Genomic DNA, 24,648 nt, shown 5'->3' on the forward strand with positions numbered 1-24,648 from the left:
TCACATCATCACCTCTCTTAGCCTTTAGCAATCTTTAAGCTTTTTGTTTTTTTTTTTTTAATTTTTAGGGACTTTCTCTTTTGCATTAAAAGCATAACATTTTACGTGGGTTATCGATATACGTAAAATTATTTGTTCAACCAAAATAAATTACAAATAAAATTTAAAATTATATTTGAGCTCCATATTTCAATTTATGGTTTATATTTTCACTATTTAAAAGATATTTTTTCGTTTTAATATTGAATTTGTGGTATTATTGGAATAAAAAAACTTATGATGATATTTTTGGAACAAAAACTTAAAAATGTAATATTTTAGAGAATTAATGTATTTATATCTAATTATCTATCTTATAAATGACTATCTTATAAATGATGCTACTAATAAGAATATAAAATTATATGGGTAAGTTTAGAAGCTATGAAATATCATATATATAAGTTTACTTCTACGATAGAAAATAAATGTCAAAACATTTTATAAAATGAAACAAAAATACTGCATTAGTTCTATTTCCACAGGGTTTGTGGTATAGATTGGTGAACTACATAGATATAACTGGAATGTAAGAATCTTTCGAATTACACACTTTTCAATACGACTTATTACACATCATCAAACCCAAATATTTCTTTATATGAAACTCACTTAGTAAACTTTACAGCTTAAGATCACTTATGATCTCGTATGTAACACAGAATTTGACACAGCTTTGACTACCCGTAGAGACTTTGCATGTCAAGTAAAAAAGACCGTCCGTTACAAAAAAGTATCAATCTCCAAGAAACAAAGAGTCTTTGATAATTGATATATAGAAAAGACTGAAAAGTAAAAAGTCAAAAATGATATGTACAACGACAAGCCAGAGTTTAAAACAATCTTCCGTTACTATTTTTGTGGTGAAACGAGAAAAACGAAAACAAAAGGAGACAAAACTGTATATTATATATTTCTACTATTTTGTCAACATTTGAACGACTTCCAAATATCAAATTATAATATATATTGCTGATGACCTATCAAAGAAAAGTTACTCAAAAAGTGAAAAAAAACTATTGTATTGTATGGGCTTGTTGGAATGTAAGTGGGAGTTGTTGAACCATCGCATTGCACATTGTCTCGTTCTGTTTCTTCTACACTCATAGGATTATTAGGATCCTACGTTTTGTTTTTGTTTCTTTTCTTGTTACATTCTCTTAACTTCTGTACTTATTCCTATTGTTTGATTACTTCTACACATTCATATTCTACTTAGGTTTATTTTATTTTATATTATATTATATTAATCTTATATTTTATTAAAAAAAAAATCAAAGTTTTACTGTCTTTACACCTAAATGGTCGATCTAGAGTATCATGTAACTATAGTCATTTCAAAATACATATGTTTTTTTATATATCAGAACTTGCTAATTATATTTCAACTTCTAAATAGATTATGTAAATCGTTTTTACAAATGATAATTAATTATATTTTCGTTTTTTACGTAGCCACTAAATAGTTTATAAGACTGTAATGCAAGTAGTAAATGAATATGAGTTTGGTACCAACTATATAAGTGACTAAGTGAGTCAAATTTAGAAAAACAGGCAATAAATAACGAAAATAAATTATTTGGATTGCTTAAAACATAATGAAATAAGAATTATATATGTTTGCAGCTCACTCGAGTTGTTGGTGCATTAGGCCAACTAATTAAGATGAGATCAGTTACTAATTAAAACAACTTATCAGTACATCAAATAAAACTACTATCCAAACAACTACAATTATACTTTTGTCTAAATGATTTGACGTTTTAATGTTCCCTGGTCTCAATTTAATTAACTTTGTATATACAAAAACAATTGACAAATGCATAGCCGATCCACTTAGTTTGACAATATTTTCTCACTATTTTGTAACCATTAGATACTTTATTGTCGTCAACTATTGTACTATAAGGTCTTTAACAAAAATTATTGTACTATAAGATTGAATATAATGGTGACATCAAATTGGGTAATGTTAATTCAGTAGATCAAGTAGAACAGAATGTGACTATACAAAGTAAACGTATCAAACAGAATCAGTCTTAACCAAGTAAATTTTGTTAATTCTTTTAATTTCTAACAATTAGGATAATCAAAAGATTTATAAATATGTTTCTAACGTGTAGTTGATCAAAAGATTTATTTTAATTTATTGTTAAAATTAATTAATTTAATTAAAAAATGAGCGTTAAAGAACAAGATAAATTAACCTTCGATAAAACAGGAAAAAATATATTTGCATTTCATTTAAACAACACTATATCATTCCATCGCACCACAAATAAAACAAAATTCGCAATTGGTCACAAAGTGAAAATTGTGTGATTGAGTCGCTTAGCATTGTACTTTTTTCATGCCACATTCATAGTCTAAAATTATGTTGTTATTTTACGAGTTATCAACGAACTAAATATTTGACAACATTTAAGAATTATTTTTGTTAACCAAGTTTTTTGGGGTAAAATTCAATTAAATTGTTTAATATAACCATATAGTGTTGAAATAAATAAATATACTTAAAAACATTAAGAGTTTCAAGCATGATGCAAAACTGTTTTTATTATAATTGTTTTCGACTCAATATCTATTTAACAACGAAACTAGGGGGTTGATTGGCAAGAGACTGTGCCGACTGTACTTTCACATATAGCCCTTACAGTTTTGCATTTCACCAGTCAGACTCTAGTGACTTTTTCTTATTCTTAAAGTCCTCACAGTGCAACTGCCCTCAACTTCCTATTTTCTTTTTTTTTTTCCTTTTTTTTTATAAAGTCACAAAAACGGGACTTTTGGTTGCTGTACAAAAAAAAAGAAGAGAAAATTTACTTCTTTAATAAATGACACCTATCTTTTGTTAGCAATAACATTATTTAGCTAAATATAAATATTTTAAAGAGACTAATAAAATACATAAATTTATTTGATAATATAAAAACAAATTGTAAATACGTAAATTTAATTAATAATATGTTTGAAGACATACAAAAACATTACTTTAATTCAACGTAACTACATAAGTAATTCTATAAAAGTGTTTTTTCCATATTATTGATTATTTTTAACGATTAAACATTATATATTTATTGACTAATTAAAACTGTGCAATTAATAAAAATAAATGATTACTATTATTAGCCCATATTAGTATATCAAGAAACATTTGTGAAATGATAAAAAAATGAGTTTTTTAGTGTTGTAATTTCTTTTTGTGTTTGAATATTTATTTTTTGATATAATTATCAAAAAAAATTTTGGTCAATGTGATTTTAAATTTACTAATTATGCTAAAATAAATATTTCTATCACAAATCGATTTTTGAAAATAATAGTCGTAGTCTCAACAGCCAATCAGACTTTTATCAAAACTGAAAGTAACAGTTACAGTCTTTACAGCCGAAATCTCTACAGCCAAAATTTTACAGTAAAAGTCTATAGTAACAGTCGTTACCAATCGGCCCCTAAATTAAAATTTTGGAAAAACTATTCCCATGTACTACTTTTTTTTTTTTTTTCACTGGAATTTTGATTTTCATTGATGGAATACAAGATGAAATACAAGGAGCCGACGATCGAAAACATGATCCCGGAAACTAAGCCGACGGATGACAAGATATCCTCGGAAACTACGCCCAAAAGGATGGGAAACAGACAACAACACTACAATTGAACAACAAAGCCAAAACAAAGAAGGCAATGAGGCACAAGGAACATGAAATATCACTCTAACTCAGAATCTAGTACTAAACACCTTGCCTACCATCAAACCAACAAAGAGAAAAGCTTGAAGTAGTGGCTAACCAATGGAGACGAGAAAATCCACGACATCGAACAGCGGCTCTTCCTTTAACAATGAAGACTACCTCACAAATTTAAGAGAACTAAAGCATCTTTACCAGCAAGTAGAGAACAATGTCGAAAGACATCAAGAACTCAAACACAACTCCTGGAAAAGGCAAATTCGAAGCAAACGAAATAACCACAAAATGTCCACGCCTAGAAAAATACCTATGCAATAAAAGACCTCGATCAGGTCTAGACCGTAGAGACAAGGACCGAGCCCAACAATCTGCAAAAAAACCTAAACTGGAGACGGCAAGAGAGCAAACCGGATCGAAAATCAAGCAAACTCGGCATGGCATAGAGAAGGCAAGAGAACAAAGATACTAGACCACAAAAGACTGAATATAGAGCCAATTCCAAAACCGCACCCAACGAACCAACAATGAAGGCACAAAGACAAGGACCCAAAAGAGAATTGAAGAGAACAAGGCTAACGAAGACATAAAGTGGCACAAACCAGACCACAAACCCTAATCCACCAGATACCGTTGCCACCACCAAGAAAGGGAAGATGGCCAGACCATGAGCGAACCAAAACCGCGGCCAACACTACCACAAGACGCCTTCGTCGGAGCCCAAATCTGAACCGACAAAGGAGAGAGACATAAACTCCGACACAAACCACAACCCCTCAAACTGCAAGCTGCTGATCCACACCGCAAGACAAGACCGAGAACGGTCGCTCCAACCCCACAAACGGCCAACGGCTCCGACGAATCGAACCTTTGACCAAAAGCCCTTTCAGATCTGAGAACCCAAAAGATATTTTCACCTCGCCAATAACGTCCATAGATCCAAACAAACTAAGGAAACTAAGCTAGAGACGAAAACATAAAGAAACGGACAGGAGGGACCGACGCCGGCGCTATCTATGCCGCCATGCGCCGGCCACGCGCTTGAAAAGGACGGTTTGGACTGTCGCTGATATTTCGTCTCACACCAGAGAGAGAAGAAGGAAAAAGTAAACATCTTTGATTCCCATGTACTACATTATATTCAAAAAAATAATTAAATAGTATATATATATATATGTTTATTAATTCTTTTAGTAATGGACAATTTTCCCTCCAAAAATTGTTTTCTCCAAGACATAAAGGAAAGATACATAGGATGCTGTAAAGGAAAAACTTCACAATGTGGCTAAGTTACTTTTCTTTTCGTCTTCTTTTATTCCACTTTATATGTAAATTATTTAATTAATTAACCATAAATAGTCGGATACCAGAATTGTCTACTAGTATCAAGAAGACTATCGTTGGTCAAAGAATCCCAGGGGAAAAAAATTATTTAACAAATAACCAAAAGTGACATCTCTAAAAATAGGCTTTTAATTTTATATTATTGAAACCCTATATTATTAGTGTTGTGTTATTGTTAATATAATTAAACAGACAGCTCTTGCTACTCTTTTAATCTTATTTTTCACCTGCTCTTGAAAATGATACAATCCCCTAGTTTTAAAACATTTAGCCGAAATCAAACGCAAATACTTTGATTTAGTTTACTGCAGTACTACAATAACTGAATCATACTCAAGTTTAAAATGTAAGTAACTGAACTCAATTTTTTTGGGTATATTATTTGTAATATATATGAATTTGAAAAATCGAGTTTCTTAAATATAGTGATTTTGAAGATTGAAACTAAATAATCATATTTGAAGTCGAATTCCATTAACCACTACAATTAGCACGGTAGATCATCTACCATAAAGAAATTAATTTTTTTTCTTTCCTTCTACCATAAAGAAATTGATTTTCATGTTAAAAAAGTTACAGAAAAAAAAAAAATTGTATATTTATAACTGTGTTTATTGATTTAGCTTATATATAGAGTATCAAATGATTTTAAATGCATTTCGAGATCAAATGGTTTCGTTGGGTTTAATAATTAGGACAGAAATACACTTCCGATAAGGTTTTAAATTACAGCAAGTGATTCACTTAACAAACACTAATTTTAGTGGAAAGATCCAAAACTTTCTCACATTGAGATTGAGGAAAAGGCCAAAAAGCTAGCTTGTCGTTATATATTTAAAACTAATTGGACGTTAGTGAATTCAGAAATGATCGTAAGATTGACCCAATTTAAATTTGATTGTTAGTATAATATTACTAAATAAAATTTGTGATAATCTATGCAAGTTGAGCTCGGTAACAGTGTTACAACTTCTTATTTGCACGGTGTCGGGGACACAAATTACGGTAAAAATTCAAGTGTCACCACTAATGACTGTTCCTTTAATTAAAATTGGGGTTCAGGAAAGTTAAATAAATAAAATAATATTTACATTGATTTATTTTTGTAAGGAGTTTGAAAATGTGACATTGGTGAATTTAGACTTGGTGGCATGTGGAGAGCAAAGTGTGAAGAGATTAGATCAAGATTTGCCAGCTGAGAGAGACAAACATGCTTTAATGAATCTTATTAAAGATGCATTTGAGTTATGAAATAGTATTTATTACAAAGTTGTTACTTATTTATTACAAAATGTCTCAAAGAAATTAATGATGCACATGAAGTAGTATTATTGGATTCCGGTTTTAAATTCCATCGTGCCGTAAAAGATCAGTTTCTTGACTTTCTTCAAAAGAACTAAACATTTCTTTAATATTTTTTTGTTTTTTTTTTGGTAAGGTTTAATATATATATTTTTTTAAAAATTAATATAGTTGGAGTCTTGGAAATTTTGGGGGTTAAAAAATAGTACTCTAGAAAACAAAAAAAGTTGGGGCAGTTTAGGATTAAAAAATAAAAAGGAGGTTGAAAATGGAATCATACAAATAAGACAGGAAAAAGCTGAAGTTTACAAAGGCATTTGGACAAGAGAGTCAATGCCAATCATAACTAGCAAAAATATAAAGAAAAAGGTATCTCTACTTTAAATTCACTTTTTGATCACATGTTATGTAACACACGCGCTTCCACCGTTTCGTTATATCCACAATGTGATTAAAAAAAAAAAATTGGACAAACAATGTGATTAGATTTTGGAAATACATTTTTCTAGGAATTTAATATATGTATTCATTTCTAGCGTGACCCATAATGCAATAATGAAGTTTCCAATTATTAAATTTTGCTATTTCATGCATACATTCATGTTGCTTTACTAATGTTTTGTACCTATATGTTTATGAAACGATTTATATATATTGGAGAAGTAAATTAACTATTTTATTAAGATGAGTAATTACTTAAGGGTCTGCCTAGTAGAAGGAGAGAAGAAATATTTCCCCTCTAATAATCTCTGGACCCATTATTTTAATTTTTTATTCTCAAAGAATTTTTTTTTGTTTTCAGCAGAAAACTTCTTTTACGTAATATTAGAAGCACAAAATTCTTCCTGCTTCCTCTAATTTTTTCTTTTCTACTTACATTAGTCAGATTCTTTTGTGTTTCAGACGATTCTTCTAGAAATGATCGGGGCGTAAATAAAATTTAGTTCCACTTTTTATATAGTATATATATATATATATTTAAGAGATTTATAGTTATATTTTCTGTTTATTAAAAAATACATACATTCTGAAGTCAAAATGATTACAAGTCAACAATTTAGAGTCAACGTCTTCATTGTCGTCAAATATATATATACATATAACATATCAATTTTCAATGATTGGTTTCTGCCCGATATAAAAAGAAACGATAATTTTATATAATGGAGTATTATATTTTACTAAAGGAATAAAACTCATACCTCAATGAAACGAAAAACATAAAATGCTAAAACAAATGTTTGCCAGTGCTCTCGTAAATAGACAAGAAAAAAAAAAAGAAATTGGGATATTAATCTTGTTTTTTCCGCAATTTTCTATGGGAAAAATGTCAAAAAAATCATGAACTTTCGAATTTGGGATGATTTAATCATGAACTACGAAAAAGACATATAAATCGTAAAGTTTTTGTTGACTTTAAAATTAATTAACAAAGTTTGGCTGACTAGCCATTTTAGACATAGCGTTAAGTAGGCTAACAGAAAATAATTACGGTGTTACACTTCCGTTTGCCTTCTCTGTTATGTCAAAACGATATTGTTTACTGCAGCGACAAAACGACGTCGTTTCGACGATTTGGGGAAACTTAAACCTAAATTCCCAAATCGATTTTATTTCTTAAACCTAGAACTTCTTCTTCGAGACCACCTCCATCGTTTGCTTCTTCCTCCAAAACACCTCGATCGTTTACTTCTGCCTCGACACCACCCCCATCATTTACTTCTGCCTCGACACCACCTACGTCGTTTTCTTCTGCCTCGACACCACCTCCTTCATTTTCTTGTGGAACACATACCATGTCCCATTGTCCCTCTTCACCAACTTCTTCGTTGTTCAACAAAGGGAGCGAGAGAGAAATTCTAGAGTTAATGAATGAAATCGATTCGGTAATTTAGTTTTCTGTTAGCTTACTTGACGCTATGACTAAAATGGCTAGTCAACCAAACTTTGTTAAATAATTTTAAAGTCAACAAAAACTTTACGATTTATATGTTTTCTTCGTAGTTCATGATTAAATCGTCCCAAGTTTGAAAGTTCATGATTTTTTTTTTGACAATTTTCCCAATTTTCTAACCACTCTTAAGAAAATATTAGAATCATGAAAAGTAAAGTGAACATGCATGGTTGATGGCCTGATGTTGATGGGTCCATTAAATTGTTTTACACATTATTACTTGTTTGGTAAACTATCCAACAAGAGTTGTGATTTTTTGTTCCTATTTCCCCTTAATGTTTTCAGTTTTCATCCTTAAAAGCATATAATCTTCAAAATTGAGGTAGATTAGAATGCTATCACTAAAAGCTCAAGCCCATCAGGCCATCAGAATTATATTTGTGATTAACTTAACCTCTTTATTGTATATCTATGTCGATATTAATCAGTTAAAAGCAAAGAAAGTTTTCTCTCAAACTTTAAGATGTTATCAAGGTCTGAATTTAATCAAAGTAGTAGGATGGAGAGCGCTTCATATTGTTGTCTAGATAACCTATCCTAAAGAAACTGATTTCTGCAACTATGACATTGAAATATCCCAAAATTTTGAAGACCTCTCGATTTCGTAAAATCTCACTACAAGATATATGGATATTGATAGCATATTACGATAGCACGATTTCTGTAACTGCTATTAAAAAGGGTATACTCCCTCCGTTTCGTTTTAGTTGTCGTTTAAGGTTTTTTCACACAAATTAAGAAAAACATTTAATTTTCTGTTTTACCCTTTATTAATATATTTTATAAAAAATTTCATTGGCTAAAATATTAAAACAGTAACGATAAAACTGGAATTTTCACCAAACATTTGCATTGAAAACCTAAACGACAACTATTATGAAACAAAATTTAAATCCTAAAACGACAACTAAACTGAAACGGAGGGAGTACTAGATTAGAGTATTCTATTATAGCTTATAAAAAACGCTAAACCAAAATTTTACTAAACGAAAACTTTTAGAACCTAAATTTTGTCATGAGCGCCGACACTTACGCAAAAAATTAACATAATTACTGCCATTGTGACTTTTGCCTTTATATTGTTTGGAGACAAAAGAAATAAAAAAGGCATTTTAGGAGAAAAAAATTGAACATCTCTTTCGAGAAAACCCTCTTCTCCTCCTCTTTTGTTTGTACCTAGGTTGCAACAATAATAATATACGAGATTTTGGGGGTGAACGGAGCTAGTCCTTTTATTAACGATATAAGCGATCAAGAGATTACAGAATGTAAGTTTCGCCGCGGCGGTTATAGACTATCCGCCGAGCCGAACACTTAACGTACGAAGCAGAGAGACAGAATACGAAAACGAGCGAAGCGGCGAAACTCGGGCTAGGCGACGATGTCGGGCTAGGAAACGATTTCGGGCTAGGCAACGATTCTTCTTGTCTGCTAGTTAATAATCTATGGATCGGATCCTGTTCCCAATAATGCTTCTGGCTATTTATAGGGAACAAGAACTCTAAAATTCTTTCTGTCTCCTCTGTAAATGACGGTTTTGTCCTTCCAGACCTAATGGACTCTTTATAATAATCGGGCCCCCTTGTAAGCTTGTGGACATCTGTTTTGGGCCTCCTAACATATAGGGGGCAGGGCCCATGTCCAACATCTATCTATCCTCACCCTCTCCGATCTATTCCTCCACCGTCTCCACTGTCTCCACCGTTATGTCTAAACCATCTCTCCCCACCCTCATCCCCTTAGCCTCCTCCACTACCTCCCATTCCCCCAACCCAGCTCACCCAAACCCTAACTCCGCCGCCGCGACCACTATAAACCTCAAAGGGAATGCTAGGTCTCGGCCTTCTGCATCAGGGAGACAACCTCTCCTTGGAGTTGATGTTTTGGGTTTCAAGGAGCAAGGACAAGGGCTTAAGAACTTTGTTTCTTTTGTTCTTTATCTCATAGGACTTGTTTAATATCTCAGCAAGGACAAGGATGATATGTAAGACTTGTTTTGGTTTATGTTATGTAAGACTTCTTTTGGCTAATGTAATATTAATGTTATGAATGTTGATGATTTATGATATTTGAAAATTATTTATTAATCTAATTAAAGAATTTCTGTAAAATACGGTTCAAATATAATCGTTATAGCCAATTAAAAAACCTACAAAGCAATAGATTAATAGCCCATAAAAAGAGCTATAAATAAATTATTATAATATCAAAATTGTGCTACAACAACAATTAGTGCACACATTTAACGTTATGATATATGAACATATAATAGCAAAGGTATAAAACGCTATCGTATGTGACCACCCTAAGATGGCTCCGACAAACACAACGTTTATAAAATCACTATGTAAACGATATTATAGTGTTTTCTGTGTGTTAAGAACGCCCATATTTCTTGTAGTGATCTATAACTATGAGCTTATTTAGAGGAGTCTAACAATTATACCAAAATGAATCGTTTTGGCCATTGTGAATGTGAATCTCAATACGAGTCAAGTTGATTACTTTGTCTCCAGTTTCAAAACTCTACGACATATTTAATAACATTTTTTTCAGTACATCTTATCAAAATGTGTGGTTAGCTAATAAAGTAAACCCATTATTTTACCAAAAAAAGAAACAAAAAAAGAAAAGTAAACCCATTGTTTTAGTTTACAGATCTGATATGACTACACTGGTAGAGTATAGATGATGATTCAGCTTTTGTATACAAAAGAGAAATGTATACATGGAAGTGAAGTGCATAAGTCTATCTCTACTCTCTAATGCATGCATGCATGCATTAAGAAAAAGTGTGGAATCATAACAAAAATACGAATTGTGCACGTTTATGTTTGGTGGATAATGGACCATATATGGGCCTCAAGATGTCATTTTAGGGATTGTTAATGGGCTTTCTACAAAGAGCAAACCAAACCCTCTGATTTGATGGCTTTCTGGATCTGGACTATGCTGGGAGGTCGTTGGAGGTTATGAATAATGGAAAACGGTCGATATCAACCTAACTATTTCCATGCGTTTTCTTTTTACATCAACCTAACTATTTCCATGCGTTTTCTTTTTACTCAAACTCTGATCTCTGCATTTATCAACCTAAATCCACAAAAATTTTAAATAACAAACCTGAACTATATAACCGTTAGCCAATTTTAGTATATACCCATTAATTAATTATGTAATAAACTTGAATTATGTAACTTTTAGCTAGTTGAATAAAATAAATGATTGAGATACAAAAGAACAAATAATTACGATTTAATAATTCTAAGCAACATTAACAAATACAAAAAAAACTATGTTGAAATTGGTTAACAGTTACATAGTTCAAGTTTGTTATTTAAAAATGGTATGAGTTCGCGTTGATAAGTGTAAGAGGTAAATTTGCATAAGTGCAGTACATTTGCATAATTTCATATCAAATTTAACAAATATATTTTAAAAAGACAAATGTAAATTTTTGGTACCATACAAAATATCATGTCCTAAGCGGAACAAGAACAAACGAAATAGAATATTAACTATACACTTCTTCCAAACTATATACGAATAACTGACGTAATTAATTTTTAATAGGACTTTAAGTAATTAACTAATTATTAGACTGCCACTTTTACATTTCTTTAATTGATTTCATTTTTAATTTATATACAAATTTAAAATTTTAAGTCTTACTTAAAGATAATTTTAAATAGATCGTTCTAGTTTTATATTAAAACTTATTATACAACTGAAAATTATGAAATTTTTGATATGAAGCATTGAATTTTGTTTAGTAATTTTTTTTGATATAAAGCATTTCTTTAATTGATTCCATTTTCCTTTAAGTTAACAAAATATCTTGCTAATGAGTTTTGTTTAGTAAATTTTGGCTATGCCCGTAGGTTTTTAATGATGTCGACACGTCTAAATGATAAAACGTATAATTTTCTATTGAAACTATTTAAGGAATATGATCACAATGCAAGTAAAATTCTATATATAACATGGAAGGTTATTTAGTTTATCTTTAGTTTATCAAAACATGGAAGGTTATTTATAAACGCGGTTTTACACTCATTTTGTTCTATTTTTTCTCTCATTTTTTAGGAAAAATAGTTTGTTTATATGCTATTTATTTTTGTAACAATGTTAAGTATTTATACCATTTTCATATTTGCGAAATCGATTACAAAAAATACAAAGAAGACAAAAAACCAAAATATACAACAGAAACCTACAATTACATGTATTTCCACTTGACATGCACTTTACATGTATTTTCACTTTAGTTATGAGATTTTACGTTTTATTTTGGGATATGAAGTATTCAAAGATGGAACACACAATGTATCTTTCCAATGAACTTTTTTTTTTTGGTTATGCTGCTGACATTGTTGGAATGGAGGTTGTGCAAAGGCTACATTCAGAGGTGCTGGAACTCGGACTTGGGAACAATGACCGACACGCTGGCATGGTGATGAGTTGTACAACCGAGTTGCCAACCGCCCTGAACTTGCATGTGAGTTCTTCTCAAGCCTTAGATCCCCAGGCTACACTGCATGGAGGAACCTGATCTGGGCGTATGCGGCATACGATCCAATGAAGGCGATAGCTGCATTTGGGAAGATGGAGAAAACCCATATCAAGCCCAATCTTGACTCATTCCGAGCCCTAATGTATGCTTATGCTCAGGCTGAAACCAAGAATGAAGATGCTCTCAAGGTGTTGGTAAAGATGAAGGAGGAGTACAACTTGCAGCCTAAAATCGAACACATTGGGTGTTACATCGACAAACTAGGCAAGATAGGATTCATAGCAGAGGCCATCAAAGTGGCTGCAGAGATCGAATGGCCTTTGTCAAACCACATATGCGGCATGATCTTTGGGGAATGCGCCAAGTCCTTACCTGTCGACAAAGGTTCCGCCAACAAGATGTGCCAAGTCCTTACGCGCACGATGCTTGTACACTTTTTTTTATGGTTAATCTCCGTCCAAGTCAGTGACCGCCAAACTACAAGATCACCTACAATTAGCTTACCCACGACTGTCATGTATTCCTTTTTGTCCAATTTTCCTATTTTATTTTTTCGCGATCAAAAATGGAAACATGCCTCTTAAATATACAAGAAGGTTTCTAAACTCCATTCATCCCTTCTTACATCATAAAAATTCATGAAAAAGAGAGAGAACTAACTTCAAACTTGATACGAATATAAAACATATTAGTTTTATGTGAGATACCAAACGTGATTTATGAATGATACACATCAATATTTCTTCTCTGGACTAGATTGTAAGGTTGAACATCTAATAATATATACTCAAGTTGACAAAAAAATCACAACAGTGTTAAGTATTGACGTAACATAACATAATAATCATATAGACAAAAACATTGGGGTTTCCATCGAACATTTTTTTTTTTCTTGGTTTCCATCGAACATTTCTGACGACAATATTCATCGGAAAAGTTTCGACAATATTCCGATGACTTTCCTACAATATTTTTAATACATAATATTCTTCGATATAATATAATATTTCTAATTATAAAAAAAAATTATGTTGTGTTTTCTTATAAGATATAACACATTATTCTTGCGCTCTAACCATGTCGTTTTTTCCGCTGTAAATTTGTCATTTTGCATTAGCGTTTTCCGACTACAATATTTCTTTCTTTTAAAAGCTCAATAAAGATAATATTAAACTAGAATTGCCATTTAACTATGACTTGTAATCACTTTATAAATTTTCTCATTTTTTGACTCCTTTGAACACTTGTTGTATAAATTAAGTGAGTTAAACGTTAAATGTTTTTCATTTTTTAACCAATGTTTCAAAAACTTTCAATCATTTACTATATTGTGTAACTTTTAAAAAAGCTCAATAAATATTATATCAAACTAAAATTTCCATATAATTAATAAGAAATTTGTACTATATTGTTTTCTCGACTCTCGACTCATTTGAACCCTTGTTGCATGTATAAACTAAGTGACTGAAACGTCTAATTATTTTTCGGAAGGTCATCAAACCGCTGTTTCAAAACTACTTTCAAACATTTACGATTTGTGTAATTTACGATTGATGATCTCTTTGAGTAAGTACTTTAGGTGTTTATGAAGTTTTCTCAGGTTGTTTTATGCTTAGATGTTTTGTATACGACTGTGGTAAAAGAAAACAAACCATTGTTGTTATTCAGTAATATCCAAGTCATAGTTTATAGTATGAGCTTAATATAGAACAAAATTTGTCATAATTATTGGTTTGTTAATACTATTAAAATATTTACTGGCCCATTTTCAGAAATTGAAATTACATTTATCTTTAAGGGTAATTTAACTTTTTTGTCATTGACAGCTAACATAATCATTAGCGAAACCAAACAATTTACATACATACATAGATAATTGAAACGTATAGATTTTTGCCTTTCCTATATTTTCTTTCTATCTTATTACTTAATTTTTAACCACACAATACAGTTATCCCTAGCATAGAATCTATCTGCCCTTTTTTGACATTGTGGTCATGCCCTAGTCCCTAGAGGACGGGGTAGCCCCGACTTCCATAGGTCCTTGGTTCGACCTCCTAATGAGAATTGAGGTCCTTGCGCGGGCGTCTCATCCCTAAGACTTGCTTGCTCTGTATGGAGTGCCCTGTGGTTCCTCGAGTGCCAGCCGCAGAGAGGAATGCCATCAACTAGGGCACTATTGGCCACTAACCACTCGCTCGCCAGCCGCTCGGGCTCCGCGTTTCAAGTTCGTTATCCTAACCGTCCCCTCTGCTCCACCGGGTGCCTGGCCCTTTCTTCTATCTTATCTACTGCCTTGCTCCTCGGCTCCCTACAGCGAGCGGCTTAGAGCTTCTATTCCTTTTGCATTGCCCATCATTCTACTCAAAAGAGGACGAAGGCTACTTTCGGGACATTGGTTGCAGCGATTTGTAGACCAATAGCAAAAGCAGCAACGATTCGATGCTCTCTTCCTCCAAGAGCGCATTCAAGGTCTAATGAAATTCCCGAATTGAGCATTCTTGGCTAAGTATTCACTGATTCAAGATTTCCGGTCCACGGTAACCGATACCCCTATTAAGCAGCATACACATTGAGTCAACTCTGTTCACTCCGAGGCCATTCAATCAAGGAGATAAGCGCTGATATTCCGATCTGCCTAATTCAGTCTTCCGTCGGCGAAGTTTTTCATTTCAAAATAAAGTGGAAACTGAGGACTGGGCTAAGTCTTTAATTTCCTCTATCACAATCCAAAAGAGAAGAATCATATCCAAAAAAAAACAAAAAACAAAACAAAAGTATAGATCTGAAATTCGTAGATTCAACCTCTAATTTGCATCCATCGCATATTATGACCTTCCATGCCCACACTCCAATCTTTAGGGTAAAATCATTTGCTTTTGCTTCGATCTCTTATGTCACATACATGATAAATGTGTTCCTTGTTATATTTCTTCTATCTAATTGTTCCAATATCATTTGGTTCCTCTTTGGTCACCTGCCTAGCTAGCCTTTGATTTGGACATTCCTGTTACCACTTACCATGTGTGTCCTAACAAGTTATTGTGTTACATTACATGAACTTTCGAAGATCTCTATGCGAAAGCCGAAATATTGTTTGTGCATAACATTTTTTTGTGTAACTTTTCCAAATATTAGTTTAGTCCTTTAAGTCTATTCATAAAGCACCAAAGTCTTTAAGTTTTCTTTGCTCAGTTATTCATAAATTGTCAGCTACTTTAAAACTTTGAACACAAATTCCAAGTTACTAAAGCTTTATTTAGATCTCAAAACTCTTATATTTTTAGTTTAATTTTGATGTTGATTGATAATTCATAATATTATTTGGTCAACAAATTCAAAAGATAATAATCCTACATCTTCGATGTGTATTCTAATTTTTTTTTACTTCAATTTGCTTGATTCAAATATTTAATTTTTCTTATCTTGATAAAAAAAATTACTCTCTCCGTTTTAAATTAGTTGTCGTTTAAGGTTTTTCACGCCTATTAACAACTATATAATTTCAATTTTTTGAAAACAAGAGTTACTCTGTTAAACCTTGAATTTGCTTTCGAAAGAAACCAAAACAGTGTTCAAAAAAGCTTCTGATCCTTAACTATGTTAAGTAACTTCTTTTCTTCCTAATACATTACCACTAACATTTATAAACTACTTTTCTTTTCTCATAATTATTGTTTTATTAATAAAAATGTATTTTATTTTGAACAAAAAAAAGTATAATACTGCCAAACTGACTCATTATAAAAATCCAAATTTACATTTATCCTTCAAGTTTTTTTTTTTTTTTGGGAAATAGACAGCTACCAAAACCACCCCCATTTTAACTTTTGTCTTCTTTACTAATAAGCTCATATATACATACATACATATTTTCCTTTCGAATATATACATATTTTTTATCATATAATTCAATTTATAAACCACTCATAAAAATAATTATCCCTAGCAATAGCATAGACAAATTATCTTCCATTTTCGACATTTCTGGCCATGGTACATGCCCAAATACCGATGCCATCGACCAATAAAATCTTCATTCATAATCCAGAAGATAAGAATCATACCATAATTCTTTTTTCTTTTTTTTAATACAAATCTCAAATTCATAGATTCAAAACCCAATTCTCTCACCACAGATCAAATCACCAAGGTGTGTTACCTTCCATGCCCAAAATCCAAATCTTTAGGTTATAAAAAAAAACATTTGCTTGCTTCTATTATATGTCACATACATGATGTGTTTTGGTGTTCCCACTTTTATAATTCTTTTTTTTTTTTTTTTTTTTTTTGTTGGTTCTTCTTCCGTGACCTAGCCTTTGATTCCGCCATGTCTGTTTCCATGTGTATCCTAACAAGTTATTGTGTTACCTGACCTTATTAAAACCCAATTACCCAAATGTTAAAAATACCAAATCTTTCTTTGTTTTGTGGCAGCATTTTAACATTTTTTGGTCACCTCCACCTGGGTTTGTTGATTGGTCATGTTATTGATCTTCAATTTGGTATTCCTTTCTTTTGATCTCTCTATCTATGGACCAACCTTTTTTTATTATTATATAACACTTTTGGGTTCTTTCTAATGATAGGGTTTAGATCAATTCTTGATTTCTTTGTGTGGTTTTAGCTAATTGTTCTTCCCCAATTAGGATTTTTACTTCATAAGATCTAACAGTTCTGATTAGTACTACCAACAATGGTTATGTAATACTTGACTTCGTTTGTCTGAAAATTTCTTGCCTTATTAGAAATTTCTTATGGTGAATGTTGAAAATTTGATTAGGAAAGCAATTTCTTATGTGTTGATTTTTATATCTCTACTATTGACTATTGTTTTTTTTTTTTTTTTAATTCACCTGTTCTTATTGTAGAATTGTGTGATTTTATCAAATCCTGGGTTTAAAGAAGTGAAGTATCTTCTAAGTGGTGATTTATGGAAGTTGAAATGGATGAATTGGTTCTTGACGTGGATGTTGAGGAGGCAACTGGTAGTGAATTGTTGGTGAAACCTGAGCCTGGGGATGATTTAAATGAGGTGAACCGTAGTACCGATTTAGTTACGGTAATTACCGGACCTATTGGTAATAATGGCAAAGGCGAGTCGTCTCCTTCTGAGCCCAAATGGCTGCAACAAGATGAACCTATAGCTTTGTGGGTGAAGGTAATAATACGAGTTATCGCTATACGAATACGGAATCTTAAATTCGATTAGATGATATTTATGTATGGTTAATGTTTTGTGTCTTCTTGTGGTGTTATAGTGGAGAGGTAAATGGCAGGCTGGAATCAGATGTGCGAAAGCGGACTGGCCATTGACAACTTTGAGAGGCAAACCTACTCATGATAGGAAAAAGTATTGTGTGATTTTTTTCCCGCATACGAAAAACTACTCGTGGGCGGATATGCAGCTTGTTCGATCCATCAATGAGTTCCCTGATCCTATTGCATATAAGTCACATAAAATTGGAATTAAATTGGTTAAAGATTTAACTGCTGCTCGACGTTACATTATGAGGAAGCTTACTGTTGGGATTTTCAATATAGTTGACCAATTCCCCTCAGAGGTATAAGCTGGAACTAAGTATTCGACATACCGAAGAATTTGGATTGCATTTGGTTTAACGCTTTTGATGTTGCAGGTTGTTTCTGAAGCAGCTAGGGATATTATAATCTGGAGAGAATTTGCAATGGAGGCTACTAGAAGCACAAGTTATCATGATCTTGGGATAATGCTTGTGAAGCTTCACAGTGTAAGCTGCTCTCGTTGCGATTAAGTTTAGAGTATGTGTAGTTTGATTCTTCTGTAATCATATATCAGCTTTGTGTTCATGTTGTTCAGATGATTTTGCAACGATACATGGATCCGATCTGGCTTGAGAACTCGTTTCCTTTGTGGGTACAAAAATGTAACAATGCAGTGAATGCCGAGAGTATTGAATTACTGAATGAGGTAATGACTTCACCAGAGGCTGATAAGTGTCATTGATGCGTATTGTTTCCTTAACTAAAGCCACTTTATCTGGTTGTGTTTAGGAATTTGACAATTGTATCAAGTGGAGTGAAGTCAAATCACTTTCTGAGTCTCCAATGCAACCAATGTTGTTTTCAGAATGGAAAACGTGGAAGCATGACATTGCGAAATGGTTCTCGATATCTCGCCGTGGTGTTGGCGAAATAGCACAGCCGAATAGTAAAAGTGTGTTTAACTCAGATGTCCAGGCTAGCCGTAAAAGACCAAAACTTGAGATTCGACGAGCAGAGACGACAAATGCATCACAGATGGAGTCTGATACGTCACCACAAGGATTGACTGCAATTGACTCGGAATTCTTTAGTTCTCGAGGCAACACTAATACTCCTGAGGCGTTGAAAGATGAAAACCCGATAATGAATACACCGGAGAATGGTTTGGATCTATGGGATGGCATTGTTGTTGAAGCAGGTGGTTCACAGATCATGAAAACAAAAGAAACTAACGGATTGTCTCACCCACACATTAACGAATCAGTTTTGAAGAAACCATTTGGTTCGGGAAATAAGAGTCAGCAATGCATAGCTTTCATTGAATCGAAAGGAAGGCAATGTGTGAGGTGGGCGAATGAAGGTGATGTTTATTGTTGTGTGCATTTAGCTTCTCGTTTCACCACCAAATCTGCAAAGAACGAGGGCTCTCCTGCAGTTGAAGCACCAATGTGCGGAGGAGTTACTGTTCTTGGTACCAAATGCAAGCACCGATCTCTACCCGGGTTTTTGTACTGCAAGAAACACCGCCCTCATACAGAGATGGAGAAACCTGATGATTCTTCATCTCTTCTGGTGAAGAGAAAGGTAGCGGAAATTATGTCGACCTTAGAAACAAATCAATGTCAAGATTTGGTGCCGTTTGGAGAACCAGAAGGTCTATCTTTTGAGAAACAGGAGCCCCATGGAGCCACGAGCTTCACTGAGATGTTTGAACATTGTAGCCAAGAGGATAACTTGTGTATAGGTTCTTGCTCAGAAAACAGCTATATTCCTTGCAGTGAGTTCTCGACAAAGCACTCGTTATACTGTGAACAGCACCTTCCTAACTGGCTTAAGCGTGCGAGGAATGGTAAGAGTCGAATAATATCAAAGGAAGTCTTTGTAGATCTCTTGAGGGGTTGTTTATCGCGTGAGGAAAAATTAGCTCTACATCAAGCTTGTGATATTTTCTACAAGCTCTTCAAAAGTGTCTTATCTTTAAGAAACTCTGTCCCAATGGAGGTACAGATTGATTGGGCGAAAGCAGAAGCTTCAAGAAACGCGGACGTTGGAGTTGGGGAATTCTTGATGAAGTTGGTATCCAATGAAAGGGAGAGATTAACTAGGATATGGGGTTTCGCTACTGGTGCTGATGAAGAAGATGTATCATTATCAGAATATCCTAATCGACTGCTTGCCATCACCAATGCCTGGGCGAATGATGAGAAAGGAGAAGAAACCAAAGACAAAGAGAAATGGTCTTTTAGTGGATTTGCTTGTGCTATTTGCTTAGATTCTTTTGTGAAGAGAAAGCTTTTGGAAATTCATGTGGAGGAGAGACATCACGTGCAGTTTGCGGAAAAGTGTATGCTTCTTCAGTGTATTCCTTGTGGCAGTCATTTTGGAGATAAAGAACAGTTGCTGTTACATGTGCAAGCTGTGCATCCTTCTGAGTGCAAATCGATAACGGTTGCTCCTGAGTGCAATTTGACTAATGGTGAGTCTTCTCAGAAACCTGATGCAGGCAGTTCACAAATTGTTGTGAGCCAAAACAACGAGAATACAAGCGGCGTACATAAATTTGTTTGCAAGTTCTGTGGGCTGAAATTCAATTTATTACCTGACCTAGGCCGTCACCATCAAGCTGAACACATGGGACCGAGTCTAGTTGGCTCTCGTGGTCCGAAGAAAGGAATAAGGTTTAATACATACAGGATGAAATCTGGTAGGCTTAGTCGTCCGAATAAATTCAAGAAAAGTCTTGGAGCAGTCTCATATAGGATTAGAAACCGGGCTGGTGTAAATATGAAGAGGAGGATGCAAGGTTCTAAACCGCTCAGCACGGAAGGAAACACTGGAGTATCGCCGCCGCCTCCGGGTGATAGTAGAAACTTTGATGGTACAGATGCTCATTGCTCTGTGGTTTCGAATATATTGTTGTCAAAGGTTCAGAAAGCGAAGCATCGCCCTAATAACTTTGATATCCTGTCTGCTGCTCGATCGGCTTGCTGTAGGGTGAGCCTTGAGACCTCTTTGGAGGCTAAATTCGGGGATTTGCCTGACCGGATATATCTCAAGGCAGCAAAACTTTGTGGTGAGCAAGGTGTACAAGTGCAATGGCATCAGGAAGGATACATATGCTCTAACGGATGTAAGCCTGTTAAAGACCCAAATCTTCTACGTCCCTTGATCCCGCGACAAGAGAATGATCGATTCGGGATATCTATGGACCCTGTACAACATTCTAATATCGAGTTGGAAGTTGATGAGTGCCATTGTATCATGGAGGCTCATCATTTTAGTAAGAGACCGTTTGGAAACACCGCGGTTTTGTGCAAGGACATAAGCTTTGGTAAGGAATCAGTTCCAATTTGTGTCGTCGATGATGATCTTTTGAATTCTGGAAAGCCGTATGAGAGGCCTTGGGAAAGCTTTACTTATGTTACAAACTCCATACTTCATCCGTCAATGGAACTTGTAAAGGAGGTATTAAACTTGTTCTAGCTTGTCGTACCCTTGAAACAGAGTTGTGACTCCATGTTGTAACCTTGTTTTTTTGTCCGCTTTTAATGATGCAGAATCTGCAACTCAGATGTGGCTGTCGCAGTTCAGTGTGCTCGCCTGTAACTTGTGATCACGTATACCTTTTCGGTAACGATTTTGAGGACGCTAGAGACATATATGGAAAATCCATGAGGTTTAGATTCCCATATGATGGCAAACAACGGATCATCTTGGAGGTAAATTTTAGTTATACTTCTCTGTTGAAGTGATTTTGTGGTAATTTTAGATCTTGTTACTACTTGACAACATATTTGTGGATCCTCATTTTCTGGTTAACCGTGATTGTTGTCGTCGATTCTGAAAATGAAACAGGAGGGTTATCCTGTTTATGAATGCAATAAGTTCTGTGGATGCTCTAGAACATGTCAGAATCGGGTTTTGCAGAATGGAATTCGCGTGAAACTAGAAGTTTTTAGAACTGAAAGCAAGGTGTGGTCCTTTTTCAGTCATGGTCTTTTACCCATTTGTCTTGCTTCAGCTCCAATATCCAACTGATTGATCCACAGGGATGGGGATTGCGAGCTTGTGAACATATACTGCGTGGCACATTTGTTTGTGAATACATTGGGGAGGTTCTTGATCAGCAAGAAGCAAACAAGAGGCGAAACCAGTACGGATCTTTTCGCCTTTTTGTCTTTTAAGATTCGGAGCAGAACTTAAATCCTGCTACTGATTCCATAGGTATGGAAAAGAAGGTTGCAGCTACATACTGGACATCGATGCTAATATCAACGACATCGGTAGATTGATGGAAGAAGAACCCGATTATGCTATCGATGCTACTACTCATGGCAACATCTCTCGATTCATCAATCACAGGTGAGTTTATATTACAAATGTATCAAAAAACCTTTACGACAAGACTGATGATTTCAATCTACTTTCATCTCTAGCTGCTCACCAAATCTCGTTAATCACCAAGTTATAGTGGAAAGCATGGAGTCCCCGCTCGCTCATATCGGTCTATACGCCAGTATGGATGTAAGGCTCTTCTTCTCTCTTTTGCTTGAAAGAAGTATCAAAATATTGGACCGTAATCAATAATCTTTGTGTCATGTATGTAAAATAGATCGCTGCAGGAGAAGAGATCACCCGAGACTATGGATGCAGACCGGTACCATCTGGACAAGAAAATGAGCATCCATGCCATTGTAAAGCAACTAATTGCAGAGGTCTCTTAAGTTAGATTTTAGTTCCTAGGAACATTCTTTGCAGATTTGTTTTAATAATTTTCCTTCAGACTTTTTACCTTTTTTCCCTTGAATCTTTAGACAGCTTTGGAACTATTCATTTTCCTTCAAGCTTGTGACTTTTCTTTTTCCCAATTTTCAGATAATCAAATCTTGATTTCTCCTTTCTCAATTGTGAAAAACCAAAAGGGAAGTCCATAACCAAAGACTACAATTGCAACCATCCCTGAAAAAACATTAACAAACTAATCAAACTTTTGAAATTTGAAACTCTTTTAAAAGATTGAATCTTTCTTTCTTCTTACCAAAGTCAATGGTTTCTGAAGAAGATTGTAGTTGCAGAACCATTGAAGCTATAACTAAACCACTTCCAATCTTCTCTCTAACCACTCTATGAGTAAGATCTAAAGACAAGACTCCAACTTTCTCTGTTATTACATCTTCTACAACCACTTTAACCAACAAGAACAGACCTAAACTAAGAGCTGTTCCAATCATTTGTTTGATTCTTCTTGATTTAGATATTCTTCTTCTGCAGTTTATCAGATTAATTACACAAGAGAGTGTGTAGAGAGGAAACCAAAAGTACCAATCTGCAGAAACATATCAATGTTGAGATCTTTACATAATCTATAGAAAGAGAATAGAAGAAGAAGATTTTTGAATACCAGGATCATTAAGCTGGACAGATGCAGAGTAAGCAAACAAAAACGCCATTAGAAGAGAACAAACCCTAAAAAGATTTCTGGGTTTTGCCATATGTTCCTTCAAGTTTTCAAATTTGGAAGAAATTTAAGATCTTTAAACTCAGATCAAATCCAAAGATTGCTTGTGGAAATTAATTGACTCGCAGGGATGATGAAGAATTACGAGGACTCTGCTAAATCGTATCAAGAACCGACACAGAATCTAAAACCCGGTTCTTTGGCATTTTCCGGTTATCGTGTTAATATTGGTAGTGGATCGGTAATGACGCTCAGAGCTTGGAAGTAGTCCCAAAAGCCCATTTAGGGTTTTTTTTTGTTTCTTTTGTTTTCAAAATTAGGTTTTGTTATTGCAATTAGCAAATAAATATTGTTTTTTTTTACAATTATATATATGATGAAATGTTACTTTGTTTTATTTTTAACGACACAAAAGATTTATTTATATTCAAAGCTGTTCAAGTTAAATCTTAGAATAACAAAGCAAAACGAATCTACTTGCTGCCTTAATCTATGTTCTTCTTCTCCTCTTTAGCCTTTTTTTTCTTGTCCTTCTTCTTGTCCTTTTTCATCTTCCTCTTATGCTCGCTCTCAAGCTTCTTTTTCGCCAGATGCTCCACAAACCTTTTACGTTTCCTCCCAATAGAATTGAGGCCACCTGGCACATAAGAGTGGAAGTCCCTCCATTCCCAAAATAGATCTTTGAGCTGCATTATCTCAACAGAACAGTTTTCTTCTTTACCTTTAATGAAAGCCAGTAAAATTGTGTGCCCTACAGCTTTCAAACTCAAGATATTTTGTTCAAATAAAATAATAATAATAATAATAAATTATTGCAATTAACAAAGCCATATTTTTTTCATCTATTTTTTTTTTTTCTATTTTCTACTTTATTTATTGGCAAACACATTTATTTTAAAATATTAATTTAATGTATTTTGATTATTATAAGTCCAATTGTAATACATATTTAAAATATTTCTTAAACTTGCCAACTATTTCAAAAAAATTAATATTAAATCTGAATAGAAAATGGGATAGTTCTAGTTTTATGTTCATAGATTATTTTCCCATGTTACAAAAATTTGGACACCAAATTGTGTTAAGATCCCTAATTCACTTA

At 33.6% G+C, this 24,648-nt stretch overlaps 2 protein-coding genes across 4 annotated transcripts; one reads left to right on the forward strand and one right to left on the reverse strand.

Moving 5' to 3' along the window:
• The first annotated feature begins 16,786 nt into the window (after positions 1-16,786).
• Positions 16,787-22,987, forward strand: LOC9314766 (histone-lysine N-methyltransferase SUVR5). 3 transcript variants are annotated; one of them, XM_021027604.1, is made up of 12 exons: positions 16,787-17,034; positions 17,716-18,005; positions 18,106-18,408; positions 18,484-18,594; positions 18,684-18,794; positions 18,878-21,553; positions 21,646-21,807; positions 21,944-22,060; positions 22,138-22,241; positions 22,313-22,450; positions 22,525-22,612; positions 22,701-22,986. In XM_021027604.1, the coding sequence occupies exons 2-12, from the start codon at positions 17,778-17,780 to the stop codon at positions 22,815-22,817; spliced, it is 4,155 nt and encodes a 1,384-aa protein (XP_020883263.1). In that variant the 5' UTR covers positions 16,787-17,034; positions 17,716-17,777; the 3' UTR covers positions 22,818-22,986. The 3 variants fall into 3 exon arrangements, with proteins under 3 accessions (XP_020883263.1, XP_020883262.1, XP_020883261.1); XM_021027603.1 differs by having other exon boundaries at positions 16,787-16,997; XM_021027602.1 differs by having other exon boundaries at positions 17,011-17,349; positions 22,701-22,987.
• Positions 22,377-23,799, reverse strand: LOC9314767. The gene is made up of 3 exons (XM_002880476.2): positions 23,490-23,799; positions 23,127-23,414; positions 22,377-23,047 (listed from the first exon to the last, which is right to left on the reverse strand). The coding sequence occupies exons 1-3, from the start codon at positions 23,578-23,580 to the stop codon at positions 22,968-22,970; spliced, it is 459 nt and encodes a 152-aa protein (XP_002880522.1). The 5' UTR covers positions 23,581-23,799; the 3' UTR covers positions 22,377-22,967.
• Between the last annotated feature and the right edge of the window lie 849 nt (positions 23,800-24,648).

This window comes from Arabidopsis lyrata (assembly GCF_000004255.2).
Source record: "Arabidopsis lyrata subsp. lyrata unplaced genomic scaffold ARALYscaffold_4, whole genome shotgun sequence".
Lineage (NCBI taxonomy): Eukaryota > Viridiplantae > Streptophyta > Magnoliopsida > Brassicales > Brassicaceae > Arabidopsis > Arabidopsis lyrata.

Excerpts from the sequence above, each read along its gene's own strand:
- LOC9314766 (XM_021027604.1), top strand. The coding sequence starts at position 17,778 with ATGGAAGTTGAAATGGATGAATTGGTTCTTGACGTGGATGTTGAGGAG. Across the intron at positions 18,795-18,877 it reads GTATTGAATTACTGAATGAG|GAATTTGACAATTGTATCAA; the intron begins GTAATGACTTCA and ends GGTTGTGTTTAG. Across the intron at positions 21,554-21,645 it reads CAATGGAACTTGTAAAGGAG|AATCTGCAACTCAGATGTGG; the intron begins GTATTAAACTTG and ends TTAATGATGCAG.
- LOC9314767 (XM_002880476.2), bottom strand. The coding sequence starts at position 23,580 with ATGGCAAAACCCAGAAATCTTTTTAGGGTTTGTTCTCTTCTAATGGCG. Across the intron at positions 23,415-23,489 it reads TGTCCAGCTTAATGATCCTG|ATTGGTACTTTTGGTTTCCT; the intron begins GTATTCAAAAAT and ends ATGTTTCTGCAG. Across the intron at positions 23,048-23,126 it reads TTCAGAAACCATTGACTTTG|GGATGGTTGCAATTGTAGTC; the intron begins GTAAGAAGAAAG and ends ATGTTTTTTCAG.